The sequence below is a fragment of the Bacillus rossius genome, chromosome 7, assembly GCF_032445375.1.
Source record: "Bacillus rossius redtenbacheri isolate Brsri chromosome 7, Brsri_v3, whole genome shotgun sequence".
NCBI classification, from domain to species: Eukaryota; Metazoa; Arthropoda; class Insecta; order Phasmatodea; family Bacillidae; genus Bacillus; species Bacillus rossius.
Genome location: NC_086335.1, coordinates 21,245,189 through 21,268,192, shown reverse-complemented (window position 1 = coordinate 21,268,192; position 23,004 = coordinate 21,245,189). Strand labels below are relative to the sequence as shown.

At 36.3% G+C, this 23,004-nt stretch overlaps 1 protein-coding gene across 1 annotated transcript; it reads right to left on the bottom strand.

The window, feature by feature from the left end:
* Nucleotides 1–2,350: 2,350 nt before the first annotated feature.
* LOC134534414 (uncharacterized) lies at nt 2,351–3,954 on the bottom strand. The gene is made up of 4 exons (XM_063372878.1): nt 3,851–3,954; nt 3,658–3,752; nt 3,358–3,557; nt 2,351–2,408 (listed from the first exon to the last, which is right to left on the bottom strand). The coding sequence occupies exons 1-4, from the start codon at nt 3,891–3,893 to the stop codon at nt 2,351–2,353; spliced, it is 396 nt and encodes a 131-aa protein (XP_063228948.1). The 5' UTR covers nt 3,894–3,954.
* Between the last annotated feature and the right edge of the window lie 19,050 nt (nt 3,955–23,004).

Below are 23,004 nucleotides of genomic sequence, written 5' to 3'. Positions count from 1 at the left end.
TATTGCATCGATCGAGTATCGAACCAAGGATAGGAACTGACCGGGCCAATCAGTATATTGATTGCAAATTTATTTAATGAATTTTGGAATTTTTCCCGAATTTCTAGCTAAATAAATACGGATTTTTAAGATGGCGTCCAAATGACAATATGTCGGGTGTCACAGCAATAATAAATGATTACTGCACTCTAGCGGATAAGAATTAAACTAACATGGCGTTAGCGCACTCTCGCCGACGATACACTTATGATGGCTTCCAGCAGACGAGGACAAGATGGGGGACATGACGTCATACTACCTGACGATATATATATGCTTTGAAAAAAAAAGTGGAGGGAGTCAGTATGCCTGCAGCCACCGCGGGGGAAGGATCGGTCGTCATTTTTATTTTTTTGCACTCGTCGGGTTTGAACCGAGGACTCCGAGCTCCGTGTCGTAAATGTATGATTTTTATTAATAATTTACTAAAAAAAAAATATTTAATTTTTTTTATAATTTTTAAATTTTTTTCATTAAAATCGGATAATAAATTTAAAGATGGCGGCCGTAACGGAAATTGCAACAGTGACGTCATAATTCAAAATGGCCGATAACACAATGCCGGAATGTTCGAGAAAACGAAATGACGTCATCCAAGATGGTGGATCCAAGATGGCCGTCGGGGTCAAGGTCAAAGGTCAAGGTCACATCCTGATAGAGGCTTAACTGAGGCTTGAGTTAAGGATGCTTAAGCCTCTATCAGGACATTTCTAGCCGTTGGGATTTTTAAGGACTAAAACGGGAAATTTTCCCTCGAAACGGGAATTTTTCCCTCGAAAACGGGAATTTTTTTCTTAAAACGGGAAATTTTGAGTCATTTTGAGTCATTTTTGAGGAATTTTAAGGAATTTTTGCCGCCGTGACGTCACAAATCCAAGATCGCGGACACCGGCACCGGCACCACCGCCTGAGGCCTGATCTCGGATGCCCTATTATATACTACTACGCTGTAATGGAAGATCTACGCTAGCTATAGCCACTGAGATGAAATGCAGTTGTTTAAGAGAAGTCCTCGGCTGGACAGGAATGCGGTTGAGCGCTCCTCGCCACGTGTTTGTGCCAGCCAGGGGGCGTGTCTTTGGGCTGGGGGTGGGACTCGTAGCAGTGACGATGTGATCACGTGACCAAGCGCTCGGTGCATGGGAGGGGGTTGGCCGTGCCCTTCCCCTCCGCTGCCTTGTCATTGTGCGCGCGCTGCTCGTGGAGGAACGTTCCTACCTGGAAAAGGTTGGGAGTTGAGACCGCCTACAAGGTCAGCGTTTATGAAGCCAATGCAGCATTCGGGCATGAGCGGAATATTACTTAAATGACATTGTAGATTAGAAACTAAATTGGCTGAATTATCGTAAAAGTGACAAGTACAATAATACATATATAGATACACTAATGGTCAATAATATAGACATTGTTCATAAAAAAAGATTTCTAAGAAAATTTTAAACACTGTATGTTTCATTATTTACAAGTAAGTTATCATTTCCGTAATTTGCGATTTAACCACATGTGATGGTGCGAAACTAGTATATCGGCCACTGATGCGAGATGGCTTAGCTGTGAACCACTGGTCTGTATATGCCAATTAAATTTTTTAAAATAGGAATTAAGTTATAACATCGGTCATGTAGGAAGCCAGAGGTTTGTACATAAACACATCAATATTTGCACAATATAAATAAAACACACAAATAATAAGAAATAGCAATTTTATAAATTACTCTATGATACATAACTTTAGCCTTCCTAATTTCAGACACTTGGTTGCAAAATGTTAAATGTATAGTTAAATTAAGCTAGTTAAACATAATTATGTTGGCAATACATTGCAAAATTTAACTAAGAAATACTGTAATATGCGCAAAATAATATATATTCAGTTGCTTAGGCCCCGGTGGAAGTGCTGGGTTTATTCAAGGTTTCGAATTTTTGTTTGGAAGAAATTGCTTCCCGGATATATGTTGGGTCTCTTATGTCGGTTTTCAGCATACGCCGTCCATACATTGGCGCAACTATTTCAGGTAGTAAACATTCCTCATAGAACCTGAAAATATACAGGCAGCAAAAAGGATTTCAACTTTAATTATGTTTTGAAATGTATTTTCCCTCTTACATAAAATTAATATACACAGCTAATAATAACATTGAAGCACATCGTTACCATACCACTACATGTTTTAGCATACTAATAGGTTCAGACATTAATTAAACCATGCGTTCCCAGCACGACAAAACGTAATTAATAAAGAACATTAAAATATTTTATTACATTCATTAAATAATATGTATAAATGCGACAGTAAACCTTACATGAAACTTAATACAAGTTCCGAATGCAGAAGTAGGCCTGAGGGGGGATTTGTATTTCGGCACCGCTAATGAAACAAAAAAATAAAAACAAAACTTAATACAACTAAAAATTATAAAGTATGAAATTTACATACAAGTAAGCTACTTATGAAACTTAGGTAAATATCAAAATAATATCGAATAAAGTCTTAATTAAATAATAAATTGCTTAACGGTTCCCCGACGCGACGACTCTAATCAAAATACCTATTACTACTTATTTTAAACATAAACAGGCCAATACATATTATTTTATTACTTTGTAGAGTGTTTTTGTCGGTTTTTTATTTTAAATTTAAGTTTTATTTAATTTTCAGAGGGTTTTCTTGTGTTGAATTTTTTTCCAATATTACATTATAATTTTTATTTCATGCTTTTTAAAGTTTATATATTACTAGTAGACATTCTACGATCGACACTCTATCCCCACATTCACACTAATACTATCCAGGACGAAACACGAAATTGCGACACGAGACCGTGCCTCGTCGAAATCTGCGTATTCTGGCAATAGTTGTATTTCCAGGTGATACTGTAGCGTCAGGTCAGGGATACCATGTTCTTTCAATATCATTGAAGTAACAGGATACCAAATTCCGAATTGATGAGACCTGTGGAAGTTGCTGATATACCATCATCAACTAGAAAATAGCTGATTATCTTTAAACGGCTGAACAGATTTTCTTGAATCATGCCACAGACAGATAAACTTATACCACCCCTCTGTTTACGTCGAGGTTTAAAAAATGCTCACGTAAAAGCGCACCATTAGTTTTCTAAAGTTTAATTTATTATATCCCACTCGAATATCGATTAATATACCACCTTTGACGACTTAGAGTCAATTTAGTGAAATTCGGGCGTTTTATTAAGATATCCACTATAAAATAAAGCAAACAGAGAGCAATGATTACTTCATAAGGCGTCAGCCTTTTGCAACTATTATATACCCGATATGTAGCAAAATCTACTCACCTTTTAAGCTTCACTTCCATTTTACTTAACCAGAATGCATCGTCCTTGTACACTGGTATAAGTGTCATCCAATTGGAAGTATAGACGGAGAATATGCACTTCTTTCTTCCAGTGATATGTAGTTGGCCTTGTACTTGATAGTAATAGTGACTGTTTTCTTTCAGCACTACTTCATCATTTTGTATTTTCAGATATTTTATCTGCAATAGAGAACAGGTTAAAACAGCCACATCTCATGATACCTAAATATAAATATTTGTTGGTAACTGTTAAGAGGAAATGTATGTATATTTTCATTACCTTGCCATTTTTTATTGCATCTTCTGGAGATAAACTGCTTTCTGCAGAAATAGGACACTTTATCTCTACAATAGTCGAATCATCAACAACGCCATCTGGAATAGATAAGCGAATGTAAGGTTTTAAAATTAACGTTTAAAAGCCTGACAACATTATTGTTTATATTAAATATTAACTATTAAGTAATCACTACCTGGACTTGCCGCTAAGTAGGGAATGTTTTTGTCCACAAACATGCCACAATCTTGTACTGAAATACCTTTCAGAAATATCTTTGTTTTTGCAACTTTTTAATTTTTTTTGCCATGCTGCATTGGGACTGTATTGATGCGACTATATAATATGTTGAAAACATTAGATCTGCATGATGTTGTATCGCGCATTAAACATACAGAGCCAAAATTTGATGCAGTAAGCCGTTTTCGTCTTTCGTTTCGCCATAGCTGCGATTGTGATTGGTCCCTTGTGTTCTTTTCAAGCTCTAAGCGATCATGTTCACTGAGCACCAAAGAATTCGTGAATTTTTTTTTTCTTAATGTCATTTCTTCATCAGTCACAATTTCCTCCAGAACTTCTGCCAGCCCATAGTGTTCATCTGGCTCATCAACATGTCTCTTCTTTCTTGGAGCCTCGTTACTCATGTCCAGTTTGCGCTTAGCTGTTCTTTCAGCTTTTTTACTGTTACCTGACAAAAATTTATTTGTGTACACACCTGTAAAAAAATGTTTTATATAGCAATTTATATAAACATCATTAAAAATAATTGCAGTATGAATATTATATATGTACTTACCTGGACTTTTGTCGTCTGTTAATGCTTTGTGAACAGTACGAAGGTATTTCTTAGAATTGAAACTCACCACAGCAGCTTCACACCTTGTCTTATATGAACCCCTCATTGAATAGCAAACACGTTTACCACTTATGTACTTATTAACCACACTGTTAAATTGTTCACAAACATTATTATCCACATCATGTAGTAAACTATCTGCATGTGTAATCAGTCTCTTAACTGCTAAATTTATGTCCATCAACATGCCACTCTCTTTAAGAGCTGGTACACAGTTTTCTTCCCCAATATGCAACTCAGAATGTTTACAAAAATAACTATTGACCCCGCAGTTACTGTGTTCACCAAAAATGTGGTAAGGTCCATTTTCGATGTCATTCTTCAGACCATTCAACTTCTGAGTATACTCTACATCTTGGCTTTTACGATATGCGATTGCTTTTGTTACAGCGATTCGCAAACGAACTATCCTGGCATTCAGTTCTTTACGAAGTCCTGGTGGGTATGTTGTGTTCTTTGTAATTGCGTTCAACTTAGTACAGTAGTTCCGCAAGAGGTGATTCCTGCATTCGACTTTCTCTACTGGGCAGTTAGGTCCATAAGGCATTAAATCCAGTAACCTTCTGTGAACACTGCTATCCCCATCACCTGTAAACGTAATTATAATTGACAATAACAGTTGGCACTGAGGTTTTTACATATTTTAAAATACATTTTGAGTTATTATATTACCTATTAATTTATCATATTTCAAGCCATGCATTTCTACACTTTGCATGAACCCTTCAGCAATAATGTCTGCTTCCATGGCGCTTGATGCCTTGTTCCAGTTTTTGAAACAGTCATGTTTTGGCGGTTCTTGGTTTCTGTTCTTGGCCTTTGTACACACAACACAAAATTTGTGACGTGAAGCACTAAATAACACCTCTTTGGTGTTAAATCCTATAATTGTAGCCTGGAAACATATTACGTCATTTAAATATTCACAATTTCACATGTTACTAATCAAATTCCATTATTATCCTTTCACTATAAATAGTACTTACCCCTCCTGAAAGAGACTGATATCCCTTTCCATATGATCTCTTTCCCCACTGGCAATCCGCAACCACTGTACACTTAGGTATACCATCGCTGTCGACTCTTCCTTGTTGAAAAGCCAGTTCTTTTTCTTTCTGACCAGCTTCTTTCATACACTGCTTCGCTGCATTAGTAATACCTTCTGAAACTTCACTTTGATGTTTAGAGAATGTGCTACTTGCCATGCATGGCATATTAAGTGCAGCCGAAAATTCTGCAAGGTGTGTGTATCCACCTCCAATAGCAATAATGCCGTGAATAGCTGCTTTGTTAACATGAATGGTGTCTTCTTCATGCAGAGCTTCCGAAGTTATATTTGAAGTGGTGGAACACATTCTACATTTAAATATCCACGTCGAGTAAAACCCATTTCTACGTTCTGATAACAGCTCCATTTCCTTAAAAGTACAGCCAAATGCAGGTATATGTTCTGTAGCTTGTATGCAGTTAAACAAATGACGAATGTCGACAATTCTTCTTCCACTCAGTTCACCTTCAGTAACGCTGTTGAAAAAGGGGAAAAAAATCATTGACTACTTACTTCCTTTGTACCAGAGATGATAGCCTAATCATTTTAAGGCAGGTTAAGTCCTACCAATTACATACCTGCTAGACCTTACTAGTGCAGGCATCTCACCGCTATTGTAAGGTAAATTAGAAGTCCTCTCAGTAATAATGCTGCTACTACAATGAACTGATGCTGCTGGCATCTCATTACTACTGCACAAATCTTGTTGTGTGATTATTCCGCCACAATTTTCAGGCATCTTATCACTACTAACATAAATCGATGCTGAAGGCATGTCCTCAATATCATGACTGATTGATGTAGATGGCATCTCAGCAGCAGCGGTATGCAATTCAGAACAACCAAAAAGTCTGAAACAAGTACAGGCAGCACAATACGAAACCCTGTGCAGTATATCTCGCACAAAGCAACTGTAGCCATACAAATGTAGTCATACAAGTGAAATTTGCACCATTAAATGTATTGCTTGCATAGGTTTCTGCCCATAAAATAAAAATATATCCTATACTTATTTCAAACCACCACCATATTTATAATGTATTGGTGAAAATAAATTTTTTATTTCATTATTTTAAAGTGAAGAGACGAAATTTAATTAATTGTTAGTAGCAAATATAGAATTGTCGCTGTATGTTAGGTAAGCCCAAAAACTCACTAGTAAGACTGATCACATCATATGGTCAAAAAATCCCTTTCGGCACAGCCTAAAGGCGTAGGTAGATTTCAAAGTGGAAATGATTTGGAAATTTTTATAACTCCTGGAACATATAAAAAACTTTATGTGCATAACACCCTATTATATGTTCACCAATATTCAAAAATGACCTATCAAATTTTTTTTTGTATTCCAGACAGAAACAATTTTCTTAATGTTTTTCCTCAACTCAGTGCATTCAGCATCGAATGTATAAACGAATTTAAAATGTACCTACCATGGGCGTCTCTGGCAAATAAATTGTCATGGGGACATCAACATTTTTTTTAATGCTACCTCTGTCAAGTTTCAGTTTGAACCATATTTTTGTTCATGCGACAATCTGTGGTAAAGTCATGTCGTAGCTTTTTATAAATTGAATTTTGTACTCAGATAACAAACTTAGAGGAATAATCAACTCAAAAACGTATCACATGTACTGACAGGCACTACTGAATTGTGTTAACATATATCACTTCACATACCTATTTTGAAATGCTGATTGGACCAAAGATTGTCCTGCGACGGTCACTGGCTGCAATAAATCTTGCTGCTAACTCTTCCAGGTTGAGAAGGTCTAGCAAATCTTGGTGTGTGTGGCAGATTATAACATTATTTAAACATTTGTGAGTCGTGCTGTTTCTTAAATATGTTTTTAGTCTTAGTAGGGAGCTAAAACTCCGTTCATCTTCGCATGAAGAAGTAGGTACCACAATGAAGAGGCACACTAAGTTTTCAACATTCTTAAACATAGCGCTAACTTCTGGCGACATTTTTCGTAATATATTACGAACAATACTGACACACGAAACACCATACTTCTGTAGAAACATTTTCACCTCCACTGAAAACGATGTGACATCTATTTCTGAATAATTTCGAAGTAGACTGGTAAGGTTTTGTTCGTCCATACTTGATAACAATGTATCTTCTAATTTCCGAAAGCGCAAGAGATCGACCTGGGCAAATGTCGATTCTAGACCTTTCAGAGCTGCATCAATTATGGCAAAATATTCTTTCCTGTAATAAACATTGATATCTTCAGGAACCCAATATTCTCCCGAACCTATGTACTTTCTTGGTATTCTCTTCATTCTTGGCAATGAAATGGGATTCAAATTACATTGATCTATTTTTTTCATTCGCTCCTTGCATTATTGCCTCAAAACTTGCTTCGTTGCGAAGGTTTTGAATACTTTCTTAAACAATTTCAACAGCCTTAATCAATCCTGATACAGTTTGCTGCCGACTTTGAAATGACTTATTCAGAAACTCCAACATGTCAATTATTTTCTTCCCTAATAATAGACCCAATAGGGTTGTGCCACATTCGAAGTGAGCCAATAGACCAGGAGCACTTGTAAGCTGCTTTTCATTTTCAGAAATTTCTTGTAATGTTTCTAAAATTTCTCGAATTTGGTTACCTCTATACAACCATCTTGTAGGGCAGAGCGGTTTTAATTTACTGATATTACCTATTGGACCTTCAGATTTAGATTCAACTACAGAAACAAACCTTCCTTGTGCTTTAAATGAGTGAGAAAACAAGAGAACTAACTCATGAGCCCATTGCATTGCATTTTTAGAACAGGCAGAGACTTCGAAACTTCCCTTATCACCATATTCACACAATGAGCACCACAATGTACAAATAGTGCTAATGGCTGCATCGTTTTAATTACCAACTGCACTCCATTATATATACCGCTCATATTGGCAGCCCCATCATACATTTGTCCCCGGAGCATACTGACAGGTAGATTTAGTCTAGTTAATATATCCAATATAGCGGATGCTATAGCCCTACCTGTTGTGTCTGTTGTGCTGTAAAGTCCCAGAAAACTATCATGTGGTTCAAGATCCGCGTTTACCCAACGAATGCAAATACAAATACAAACATTACTTTTCATCCTTGGTACTAATACGTAGTCGTATAAAAATATTCTTTGGACACTTATATCGCGGGTACCGTCGCAGATTACGGAAAATATTGTAAGTTCTTGTGAACGAACACTGTTACAAATACACCTAACAATTTCATTTGCCATCATACTAAGCATCTCATTCTGAATTTCTCCAGAAGTAAACTTCTCTCTCTGTTTGTTAATAATCCACCCATTCAGATCAGGGACATCCTCTGATCGCAGATTTAATAAGCACTGTAGGATTCCACTGTCTGACACATGGCCCCTTATTGCCAAACCTTGCCTCCCTAAAAATCTAATAGAGCTGAATATTTTTTGAAGGCATTCTTAGCTATTTTCTGTTCTTGTTGTTTAACAGAACTCAGTTGCATTTCGATAGGCTGACTTAAACTGACGATAACTTAAAACAGCTTGTTTATGAGAATCAGATTTTTCGTGAGCTTGAATTCTTTCCATGCTTTCTTCCAATTCTTGAAACCGTCCGTTGTGAATGAATTCTCCATTTTCTTCACAAGTATTTTGTTTGGATTTAAATGGCAATATCGATTGCAGTAGAAACAAATAATACCGTTTACGTTTTGTTCAATACTTAGCCATTCGAAGTCTTTAAACCACGAAATCTGAAACTGCAGGGTTCGTTCTTTTAGGTTTTGAACAGGAAAGTTCTCTGGCAGTTCAAGTGGTTGATTTGGAAACAAATTCTTATCTGCATCATTTAAAGTAACACTAGAGCCAGCACTTACAGGAACACGCACTTAAGTTCGTACTTCAACATTACTTTCATATTCATTTAATTGTGTACTTGTTGATTCTTCCTCACATTTACGCTTCTTAATTTTAATAACGAATTTATCCATGTTTTCATTAATATATATAACACCTAAATTCGCGAGTAACTAAAACCACAACCACTCCTACAGTTGGAAGCTTCGGAACTGGCATATTGATGCGTGTGTAGGTGTGTGTGTATGAGCTGATTGAAAGGCGTCGGATCATGTTAGTGGAACGTACAGATAATGATAACAGCATCTCATGTTCTTATTGGCTTTCAAAGTGCCGCCCGTCGAATATAATACTCCTGAGATACGCAGTTATTCTCCTACGTGTTAGGGTTTTTTCGAAGAACGCATTTCTAAGAAGAGAAGGAAAAATGACTTACTTTTTCAATCATATGCTTTGTGTGTAGATATTAGCTGACACATGATCTACTAAATTATTTCATTAATGTAATCACACGTATTTTATAAAAATTAAAATACTATAAAACTACTGGTTGTACTTGAAAATATTGGAGCGGGGAGGACTTGTCCCCCGCGTCCCCCCTGCCGAAGACGCCCATGGTACCTACTAAGTAATTATGTAATTTTTTTTAACCTTCAAACATTACTTTTCATCCTTGGTACTAATACGTAGTCGTATAAAAATATTCTTTGGACAAAGGTTTAAGGTAATAATAAGACAGTTAAAAAATAAAGTAGAATAAATTGATTCTATTGAAGGTTGTTTTATTTTCCATCCCCTTTTTTTATACCAAAAATTGTTTCAGCCAAAAGTTTAAAAAAAAGTTTGTGAATAATCTTTCTATCCTTGTTATTTCCACCCCGTGCAGCAATAGTTTGTAGCATAAAATTTAATTAGGAAAAAAATTTAAGTGATATTTAATAATGCAAAAAAGAATAAGCATTAAATCCATTGAGTATATGGTAAAGAAGTTTTAATTATTTTATTATTTCTAAGCTAAGTTTCAACTCATTGCAGCAATGGTTTGTATTATCAAGAATATAATTTTCGACAAAAGTTCGGGATAAATATTATAACGTTTACGCATAATTTGAACGAATTTAATGGTATGTCCACAAAGGGAGTATTTTTTTCCCCCACTCTTGTTTAACCTCTTGCGGCAATTGTTCGTATAATCAAAAATTGTTCAAAACAAAAGTTTTAGATAAACATTAAAATCTTAAATATTAATACAAAATTCTAACAGGTTCAATGTTGTGCCTACGAAGGGAGCTATGATTTCTTTTCCCCTCCAACCCTTGTTTTTTCAACGCCATGCAATACTGGCTCGTCTCATCAAAAATTATTTTAGACAAACGTTTTATATAAAATTTATATGATTAATACAAAATTCACATGCATCCAAAGCTGTGCCTAAAATGGTAACAATGCATTTTTTCGCCCTCTCACACTGGTTTTTTCAACCCCTGTCCACAAAATAGCGATATATATGTATATATGTATGTGTATATATATATATATATATATATATATATATAAACTTTTCAGTTGACGATGGATTTGAGGTCGATGGACCATGAAACGAAAAACTATATAAAAATATCCCGCAATTCGCACCATGGGAACGGCTACAAAGGTAGTATTTCTTTGAAATCTACCTAAAATTTACTTATAAAGGTCGATTTGCTACACGTACTAAGGGAAAGTTATGTTGCAATGTTTCCAGAAATGTTTGCAGTGCATAACAACAAATGTACGCCTCGGTACACCATTGATAAGCTATGTGAATGCTTGTGCCGACATACTAATTTTAAAATGTACCTATAGTTTATTTCATTTTCTACAATTTCATCATGCAAAACCACAACAAATATAGAAACTAATATTGAACTTTTCTTAAAGACAAGATACTTACTTTCGTTCATTATGAAGCAATTTCTGGGTCGGTATAGTTAGATTATTTGCAGATTCATTCGACAGTGCAGTATCTCCACCACAATTGCCATCCAATTGTGTGACGTTATCAATCACTTTTAAGCCATGTAATGGAACGGGCTGAAGCACTGTGTAAGTCACTGGGTCTAACCTACAGACAAACATACATTACAACCTATACTGCGGATATTGTCATAAAAAAATATTAACAAGATTAGCATTCTGTATTTTTAAATAGCTCGGGTACGGTTTTGTTAGCTGATAAGAATTGTTTGATATTTTGAAGCACTGCGCACTTCTATGAGGCTAATTACTGTCTTTATAGTTGATTTCGCGTCCGTAAATACTACGCAAGTGTTTGGCCTTGAAATTCCCTTTACAACAGGTGGCAAAACCATGGGGAAAAAGTAGCGTCTCTGCATCATGCTACTGGAAACGCCAGGCTCTGATTATCCCGTGACAATATTCGTTTACCGCGGCCTTCCACAAAAAATTGCTACGGTACTTCCCACTAGTGACAAACTCTCTCCTGATGCCGTATTGTTTGACACACAGAAGCTAACTAGAGGTAAGATCATTTAGTTGTCTGTTATATCACAAGTGACAAGGTAGAATGCATATCGGATTCTTGGAAAATGGGGAAAAATATTTGTTGTTAAATAAATAAATAAATAAATTAATATTAGGAACTCCAACTTACCGTCCAGTTTGCAATGCAGTTTCATTGTAGATAATTTGCGAACAACTTGGCTCAGGCTCCTCTGAATAACCTTCTATTGTATTGCGAATCTTCGTTAATTTTCTACCAAAAGAGAAATGTTTTTATTATTTTATTATGTAGGCCTACTGGTATTGTAGTTATAGACACATATTGTGACTCATAGCTAACAAGTATCTATTTCCCGCGACTGTTGCTATGTCATAACAGTATCCAATGAGAGTATTTGTTTAATTTTTTTGTGTTTTTAATTATTCCAGGACTCGGCAAGCGTGAGCGAATAATATTGATAAACGAGAATTTACCTTTCTTCGTGGTATTTCAGAAGTGCAGCACCTGTTCTCTTTCTTCTTTTGGATGTGAGAAACAGCCGAGTCTTCTTTCCCTTTCTCCACTCTTTACGTCGCTCCATATTCACGATTTATACCACTGATAAATGTTTCTGCCTTGGGTACTGATATAGAAATTGTGGCCTCAAGTCTCAACTGCGTGCGAGAAGGCGAGAACTGGTTTGTTCTTTCCCCCTTCACCCTCCCCCTAGTTTCTCCCGGTTCCCCCTCCACACGGGTGGCTGGGCACGCTGCCTTACCGCCCCTCCAGCCGAGAGAGAATGACGCACACCAGCGACACGGACAGGCCGGCCCAAGCCAGCCAGCTTGCCAGCAAAAACACATCACATGCATTTAGTTGTGTTCTAGTTACACAAAATCCAAAGCGGTGACACAATTATATTATTACATCAAATTGTAGCTAACATATGTAGCTATGACTCAGCGTTTTTATTTTACAATTCTCTTTAGGAATTGCACACAAAATGTATACGAAATCGTCTGTTTTTTTGGTGAATTCAATATGTTTTAATTATTATTTATTGATCTCTAATCAAAAAGTACAACAATATAATCATAGATATATATATTTTTACAGTCCCTGTAAAAATTTGGTTCTAGTTCATTGATATGTTTCCGAGAAAATAGAACACATTCGAATGCTGGTTTGAGTATGCGCTCTGAGCTAAAGGACTTCTCTTGGTGCTAGGTCAAGCGTGAGATTGACTACTAATTCTTAAGAAAAAATATTTAACAGCCACATTATACCTTCTTATCTCCAAAGTCAACACAAAAGCCACAGCAGTCACTCTACCAAATAATAAATATTAATAGCAATTAGCCTTGATTTAGTGATACAGCTTATGTATTGGTTATTCCTCAAGCATTCACAGCCGATTCATCAGCGCTTGTTTTTCGATGAATATTGTAATTCCTCAAGTTTGGATTGTTGGAGACTTCTACCTTGGTAATTTTTCATAACATTTGCTCTGTTTGGTTAAAAATATTGTCTCTGAAATTTCCTCGTTTTAGAAGATGACATTGGGAAGAAACAGGATATTTGCAAGAAATGGAGCGTGAAAAAAAATTACTACGTTTTTCTGAGTTTTATATACTGAAAAAGAGGTTGGTTGTTCAAGTTATAAGGGCGATATTTTTAAGATGTAATTTAATAGTTTGTATTAATTATTTCCAAAATTTTTATTTCCAGATTTCTGATACTATTTGCTCTACTTAAAATTTTACTAAAATAGTCAATCTTTAAAGAGATTTCTTCCCGGACAATATTAAACAGTGAAAACAAAAGCCATATAAATTTTTTAAATTAAACTATGTAATTATCCTTGTTTATCCGTACCGTTCACTAAGAAAATTATTTATTGCAAATAAACTGAAGTAAAAATTAATTTAAATAACGACTAAAAACATTTTGCCTTCAGGTTAGGTCCAAGTCCATAGAAATTATGGATTATTTGTCGTTTCGTAATGCCTCGAAGCAACCATCTGCAAGGCTGATTAATTACAAATGAAGGCCTGGTGTTCTGAACAAAAGTTCTGAACAAAAGTAAAAAAAAACTTAACTAATAATATTTTTATCGTTGAGTAAAGATACTCTAGCTGTACTTTACTGAAGTAAATTATAAAAATTAAATTAAAAAATAAAACCCTTTAAACTGCAATGATAAAATCTTTCTTTCTTAACTTGACATGCACATAGAAAATAATTTTTACACGCTTTATATTAGCTTCACCTGTATGTTTGTTTGTATGTTTGTAACCGACTCCTTTGGTTGCGATTTTGACCCACTTTAAAAGGTCAGATTTCATTCAAACTTTGTAGATTTATCGAGGACCGATGACAATACACTAATTTGATAAGATTATTCCATTATTCATTTTGCAAAATAAGATTTTGTCAATTTATATAATTTCACAAGAAAGAGTTCGCACATGAGCAAAATGGTTTTCTTTACAATGTGCGAACACTTTTCTTTCAGTTTGTCTTTGGCGCGATATAAACAAAGCCTACTAAATATTGTGACATTTAATTAAATGAAAAGTGAGAATGGGTTATGATTATTGTGAACAATATACTTTCTTGAAGAGAATAATATATAATATTATTATCTATATTTGTAAAAATATGAAAAAAAACCTCTTAAATAAGGGCTTTAAATCTTGTTTCTTTCGTTAAATAGAGAAACACAATTACGTCTTTGTTTCATTTTATCAATTACCCAAGAGTGAAACATTATTATAAAACAACATTTTATGCAAGTATTTCACGAAACATGGAAAAACTGAGGTTTGATTTTGCTGTAAAACCAACAGCAGATGGGAAATCAAACACCATATGCATAACCTCATTAGCTACACCTGATGGGCAGATTTTTCAAATTCCACTCGAACCCCAACCTACAAATCTACACCAAGCAATGCCAAGGTCAGTAAATCATTAAATAAAAGACATAAAACACGGAAAATATGGATAAGTTTGACAGATGATATATAAAAAACATATTTGGATATAGAGCAAAATTTACAGTTTAAGGATTTTTACCTGGAAGAAATTGAGGAAAAAAAAAGTGCTGAATCTATAGCTAGTGGATCAAATAAAATATTGGAAAAACTGTTAGAAAAATTTCTTGAAGAAAAAAAAACTATATCTGAAACTCAAAATTTAGGGAAAATTGCAAAAGATTTCATGATTGAGAAATTCACGGGCAGAAACTCAAATGCTTACCAGTGGATTAAAGATTTAAACAAAGAATGTGAACGTTTCCTAATCAAAGAAGACAAAAAGAAAATATAAATTTTAAAACATTTCTTAGAATACTCCAGTGTAGTTTGGTACAACTGCATGCAAATGAAACTTACAGTGGAATCGGACTGGAACAAATGGGAGAAAATTTTTAGTGAGACATTTGCAAACAAAGGATGGTCACCCATCAGATATGCTGAATTAGAATAAACATCAATCACTTCCCGAATATATTGATTTTCATAGCAGGATAATATCCTATTGAAATTATTCAGTACAATAGTTCTTCAACATGCTATATTGGATATATATTTTAGAAGCAGCCAATATCTACTCAAATTCACTTAAATAGCAAAGTCATGTAATAAACAAAAAAATTGAGCCACATCTAGAGACACTTCTGAGATAAAACAATATTTATCGATTTTATTTTAACTGCAGCCAATATCTATTCAAAACCTACTTTAATAGTTAATTGATGTAATAACTATCAAGTTTTTTTACATTGTTATAACATTTCTTGCATACGTCGATAAAGAAGTATAACTTTAAATTATTAATAAACCAAAATAAAAAGTAAAAAATAAATAATAGTTAAAAAAACTAAAAAACACGCTTTATATAGAAAACCAAACTAAAAAATAGAAAATAAATTTTAATAAATTTGAATTAAGAATAGTGTAAATTTTTTAAATAAATATAAATTAATAATAGAGTATATAATTTTTTTTTATTTTATTTAAAAAAAAGCGTGGGGTGCATGGTGTTAATAGTTATAAATATTTCATTGACATATATGAGTAGAACGATTATCATTTCGATAATATCTTAAAAAGCACCCCACGCTTTTTTTTAAATTAAATAATTTTTTTTATAAAATACTCTATTATTAATTTATATTTATTAAAAATTTTTATACTATTCTTAATTCAAATTTATTAAAATTTATTTCAATTTTTTAGTTTGGTTTTCTATATAAAGCGCGTTTTTTAGTTTTTTAAACTATTATTTATTTTACCGCTAAAGTTAGTTACTTTTGTCGGAGTACAACGTAAGGGCAATAAGGTAAAATGGAAGCTAAAAGCTTAATGGGTAAAATATCTTAAGATTTTTTTTTAATTTTTAAATCCTAAAATTGACACGTTTCCGTCATTAGTGCACTCAACAGAGTAAGTGCTCGCAATGTGTAGTTGACTCTTAAGTTTGACTAGGAGCAGGTACAATGGCGTTGTTTGGTGGTTGAATCCGGAATAATAGAAACACATTTAGTGACAAAACGCTCTATGCCCATTATGGCAGGAATCAAAGTGGTGGTAAATAAAAGGGCGGAGACCATCTGTAGCTTGCACCACAATGATATTAATGGTAAAATAGGACACATTTATTTGAAATTGCTAAGAGAATTTATGGCCGTACAAACTTTTGTAAGCTCAGCAAAATTTTATGGTTTAGAAGACTTTTAATTTTACCAACGAATGCTAAAGCAAAGTTGAACCGGTAAAAACGCTTAGTTCATCCAACAATGCCTATGTTAAAATAAAACAAAAAAAATATTGTCATAAATACGGTTTTTTTATCAAGTTGTGACGGTTTAAGAAAACAAATGTGTTTTATTATTAATTTCACTAAGGTACATGTGCCCAGCCTGACTGCAACGCGAGTGAAACATTCTAAGCAAAGTCCCGTGCATGTAGCCCGACGGGCTGGATTGGTGTGGGCAGTATCGAGAGAGGGGATATATATATTTTTTCCCTGTGGAAATCCACCCTGTCGTTTTACTACCACCTCGTCGCACACTTGACACGAGGGATTTTTTCGCGCGGGAAAAGACCAGGAGGGGTGAAGGACAAGGGGAAGGGTGGGGAGAGCTTTATTAATTAACCTAGCCGGTGTTCGTTTCCTGTTAGCCCCGTCTCCCCTCCTCCTTGGCTGAGGGGGGAATGGAATAAAAAAAAAACTCGCCAGTCGCTGGTGGAAGTTCCTGTTGAGATTGATGGCGCGGCTGGTCCGTGTGGTTAGGAGGGGTTCTCGATCCCGCAGAGGAGAAAAGGGCCATGCGAGGGAGACTTCCCCCACCCCTGGTGCGTGGTTGACTAATAGCAGCACCCCCGCTCCCGAGCACAAATGCCCGCCCTCCAAGCAGCATGCAACGGGAAAGAAAAGGGGGAATCGTGACTTTACCCGTATTTTAAGGCCGCCGACGATATTTTCCCACGGGGCAGACGACTGATTAGGTCCATCAGGCGGGTTTTATTTAACTCCCGCGCAGAAATAACGCAGGGACGAGAAAGAGGGAGCAAGATTTATGCGCGCCTGGCCCGCGCGGGGCCCAGTTTGCGTACGGTCGCAGCCCCGTGTGTGATGTGAGGTAATTCCGCGACTGGGCGTCGTAATTTCACCGCTCTTTTTTTTTTTTTTTTTTTTTTGCAACGTGTGGAGAAAGACCTGGACAGCCAGAGCTCTTGGTGGTAATTTCGTCCACGTCCGTCATCATTGTAATTTGAAAAGTGAAAACGGGTGAAACATCAGTTAAGTTTTGATTGCAAACCGTTAAAATTACACTTCCGTGCTTTGTCTTTTATCCTACCTGTTATTACTTTGTTCTGCCTTTACTAATTAGGTAATCGTGTTTGCAATTTTAAAGGAAATTTCTTCAACATGCCTATGATACATTTGTTCCTCCTAGCTCAAAGGTCCAAAATCTGTTTTCGTACTCGGGTTCTGTGCATCCTTTGAAAGTGGATAATCCAATTCTATTGACGTATTTTAGTTTAATCAAATATGATGTGGATATCCTACTAATAATATTAAAGCGAATGTTGTGTTATGTTTGTTACTCCTTGACGTCCGAACCGCTAAACGTATTTGGATGAGATTTGGCATACAGCTAGCTCATGACCTGTATTAACAAAAAAGGACACATATTACTTTGAAATTATATCCCTAATTGGGTGAAAATGGGGTAAATTAATTTTAATAACCGAAAATCATTGGCCATTGACATACAAACAGTGAGTGTTTGCCATTCCTCTATGTCCGCCACACGGTCATACACACATTAAGGTCTGACAACTTCCTATCCTTCTGCTTGGTGAGACCCGTCCGCTTAGTGGAGCTCGTGGTGGTTAGCCAAATAACGGCGCTAATAACAGTTCAGTTTTGAACTTCGTCAATAGATGGCGTTGCCTTGAATTTTAAACGCGCTATCGTTTGGGGCGTCCGTCACGTCTTGAATTTTCGTCCTTTTGTCGCGTATGCGTTCCTATACCATTCATCCGATTGCGATGAAATTTTGGTAAATTTTTATGCACATGCCCGCGAAGGTTTCTTAGTTAGTACAACTATTTTACAATAGGTGGCGCACGAATCATTTCAACAAATGTGTGAATTTTATATACTTAGTTCAGCGGCAGTATGTGTGTGTTCGGTGTAGGAGTGAACTCACATTAGAGAATTGAAATTATTTAAATAGAAACAGTATAACTCACAGAATTGAATTGAATGAAATACAAACAGTGACATTTCAGTTCGTGTGTGATGTAAACAATAGTTTGCCGGAGAGTCGTTTCAACAAATATGTTTATTTCATATTGTATAGCAAAAGTTCGTCTGTTTTCGTTGTATGCGTGCGCACACATGGCAAAATTTAATTAAATTAAATATAAAAGAGAGACAGAAATATGGCGTGTTAGATGTAGAGTGAGAAAAAGAGACAGAGAAATAGAGGGAGATGGAGCGAGGTATTGAGAATAAAATGGAGTTAAAGAGATATATAGATAATATACGGAGATATAAAGAGGCATATATAGAGAGATAGATATTGGTATATAGATGAGAGAGATAGAAATAATGGGAGATATATATATATGTAGGCCTATATATGTAAAGATAAAGAGATAAATAAAGATATATATAGATGTAGATAGAGATAAAGAGATATATTGATATATATATTTAGTGAGATATAGAGATGCTTTGTATATGTGTACCTACTTCAAACAAAATACAAAACAAAATTGAATGAGGCATTGCAACGCTTGCCGAGCATTGATAATGGAGTCTTTTCAATATCAGTATTCTTTCATGTTTATACTTTCTTATAAAGTGCTTTATAGAGTCTATATTACATACAGACCATTCATTTTTAGATATATAGAGGTAAATAACTATGCACTGGAAGAACAACGTCTGCTGGATTCTGCCAGTAATTGAAATTATTTTACACATTTGACATTAAAATTAAAAAGATAACTACTGTTTACATCTGCATTCGAAAAAAAAAACCCTCTTCACCCTGTGTTCAGCCCGGACAACACCGGGTACTGCAGCTAGTTAGTTATACACAGCATGACTCGAATATATATTTCCTTGGCAATCAAATTTAATTTTGGATAACTGCATTCCTTTAAATTCCTTTATCACACTCCATGCTTCATTTTCATTGAAATTAAGAAGGGATACCATTAAATAAATGAATTTATTTACTGTCTTTTATTTTTTTTAGTTTTACACATTTTACTCATATAACATTTTGTTTGTGTAATATTGTTATTATTAGTGTTATATCGATTTAGGGACTTAACTGCGTTAATATCTATACCTTAGCCACGATTACAAGATTGTCTTGTGCTCTGAATGCGAAGTTAAGTAGCCCGCCTACCTAGCTTGTGAACAGCGAAGTAGAGTGTTCAAAATACACTTTTTTTACAGAAAACATTCTGAAAGTTTTTGAAATTTTTTTTTCTTGCGAAAAGAACCCACGATTAACGCAATGAACGAAATAGCTTTTCGAAACTTATCGCAAAGGGGGAAAAAAAAATAAAAAGATTTTATAACTCCTTAAACGGGGTTTTCGGGCTGCCATATCTTACAAACTATTCACGAGATGTATATATGGCACACCTTGTAACGTCATGCACTGGACCTTTCTACTCACTTTACACCAATACATTTGTAGGGTCACCGCATTGAATTCCGAGAGGCGCGAGTACACTTGCGCGGCGCGCTCTCGGCCGTAGACCCGCCCTCACCGAGTTGGCGAGGCGAAGTGAGGGTGCGCCGGGGTGCGCGCCTGCACCCCCCCCCCTACCCGTCACAGGGCGGGCAGTAAGCACCGCACTTGTGCGGAGGAATCGCTGGACGTGACAAGACTGCATATGCTCTATCTAACATCATATGTTTCAGCTGTTTCTTTTGAATAGATGTTTGTATTTTTTTTTTTGAAGAACGAAAGCTGTTGACTAAGGAAGAAGAGGAAAAAAAAAAAAACCAAGTTAGAGGTTACATTAAACCCGCAATAAACGAACCGGGAATAAAGGAAAAGTAACAAATTTTGAAGGCACGAGGTATCAGTTTAAATTATCGCCACTATGATTTTTATTTCAACTTGTATTTATCATGATTACATTTGTGTTCACGGACGGCCTACGATAGCGTAGTCGGTTATGGTGCGGGAGCAATAGGCTCTGGGCTCGAATCCGGTTAAAAGGAGTAGATGTTATAATAATTTCAGTGCATGTGAATAATATAGATCTCTCACCAGTTAACAATTGGGTGTAATGCTAAGACAGGGAGTGTTACCAATCGCCTACCAGTTATAATACATTCAAAAGGATTTGATATTTTAAATATTATTGGAGATACAGCGAATATTCTGTTTAAAAAAAACATTCGTTATTTGTACCCCTTTGGTCGGAAATTTCCCATTAACGAACTCAACCGAGTTTTTTCACTACTAGATTTTATATATCAGTTTGGAAGTGATTAGTTAAATATTGCTAAAGTTATAGTGTCGAGAAAATTGTGATATATATGAACTTTTTAGTTGATGGTTTTGGGTCTATAAGCTATGAAATGTAAAACAATTAATAACTAAAGCATGTCCCACCTGTGTAGCTGTATTTTAAAAGTTACTTTATTGTAAAAATTACATTTTCTATTTTACACACATCTGTATGGAGTATACTAATATTCGTGCTTCCTAATACTGTTACGAACTTTTATAGGGAGGACTGGGTTCGTAAGGCCTAGCCCAATTCAGTTTTATCACAGTTTTATTACAGTTTTATTAATTCCTAAAATTTACATTAATAATAAATAATTGTCCGTAATAACGTCTGATCACCAGTCACTTGCACTAAAAATATTTATTCTCAAATCACTCAATGTCTGTCAAGGTCCGTTGTTCGCACTCCTCACTGGAGCTAGGCTCAACAGTGGATCGCCCCTTACCTCGCGCCTGTCCTCACACAGTCTCGCGCCACTCGGTCGCACTCTCACGGTCCCGTTGCTCCGCGTCGCGCCACTCTCGAGGGGGTCTCTCACCCTCTTCTCCGATGTCGCACTTCCCATTCGCTCGCGGAACTCTCCGAACTCTCGTAACTGCTGCGGGAGCCGGCGTTGCTGCTTACATACCCTGGCGTCCTTCTCGAACGAACGAGAGACGCGCTGACGAGTCACGTCATCCCGGGCCGAGCCGACGCCCGAAACATCGAGAATGGCCCCCAAGTCACGTTCTCCAAGTTCTGCGGCATCCTCTCTGTAAACCCGCAGAATTCCCAGGCCACTGAAAGTATCAGTGACAATAGTCTGCGGCGGGACAATGAGCGGGGGTCCGAGGGGAATAGGTAGCGAGACCCCTTGTAATCCAGGAGACCTAAGATGCACATAAAGTTCTGCCATTCCCGATTATACCCAAACAATTCACCTTCGGCCAACTTCGGGATTTGTTTTATTTTTGCGCAGGAAAAATGAATTCAAATATTAAAAGTGGTCGGTTAGGTTAGCTAAATTAAAACACTTTAAAACACTATGGACGGTTAGTTAGGTTAGTATAGCTACATTAAAATAAACAGAGAATATAAATATTAATAAATAAACCCGAGGTTGGCCGAAGGTGAATTGTTCGGGTGTAATCGGGAATGGCAGAACTATATGTGCATCTTAGGCTTCCCTTGTAATCCAGCCGGGCAGGAGAGGCATGCGTGACGTCAGCGCCCATGCAGGTCGCTGGAAGATCCGCGTCGTGGCCTTGCCTCCTAGCACGCTTGTGACACTGCCCTCCCTTAAAACTGTTCGTCTCGAATAGGTAACGCATCCCTTCCGTCATATTCCCTGAATCGGTTCAAATGTACCACTTTATAATCCGTCCCCTCTTTCCTCTATGGATGCGGTATACCGTTTCAAGACTTCATATGGGCCTTCCTACGCTGTTTGAAGCTTAGGGCACCTTCCCTTCCTTCGTTGCGGGTTGTACAACCGCATAAAATCCCCCTCCTGAAATCCAATTTAGTTAGCCTTCAGGTTGAACCTCGTTTTCATTTGGTTCATCGCTAATCGACGATTTTTTGCGGGCTTCTTCATGTATAAGCGCCATTCGCTCCTCTAGACAATTCACATAATCAGTGGTGCTGGTCGGCTCCCTGCGGGGACGACGGAACCAGACATCACAGGGCAGCCTTAACTCCTGTCCAAACACAATACCATTTATTCCCAGCAACCGACACACCTCCTGAAATATTGTCCACTTGAAATTGCGGCCTTCGTCTGATTAGAGCTCCATTGGTACCCCAAATCTGCAAATGAAGTTATTGAATATTGCATCCGCAATGGTAGTGGTTTTCTTGGTTAGGATGTACAGAAGTAATCCATTGCTACGAGAATATACCAGTTACCATTCTTAGACCAGAGAAATGGTTTGGAGATGTCGATGGCTATTATGGAAACACTGTAAATCCAAAAGAATATATTTATAAAATTTTTGAAATTTAGGGAAACTAAGCCTCCCTCCCTCCATGGGGGATAAAGTCAAACCCCGGGTACTTTTTCAACCATAATCCGACC

Excerpts from the sequence above, each read along its gene's own strand:
- LOC134534414 (XM_063372878.1), bottom strand. The coding sequence starts at position 3,893 with ATGTTTGTGGACAAAAACATTCCCTACTTAGCGGCAAGTCCAG. Across the intron at positions 3,753-3,850 it reads CTACTTAGCGGCAAGTCCAG|ATGGCGTTGTTGATGATTCG; the intron begins GTAGTGATTACT and ends TATCTATTCCAG. Across the intron at positions 2,409-3,357 it reads ATGGAAGTGAAGCTTAAAAG|CGGTGCCGAAATACAAATCC; the intron begins GTGAGTAGATTT and ends TTGTTTCATTAG.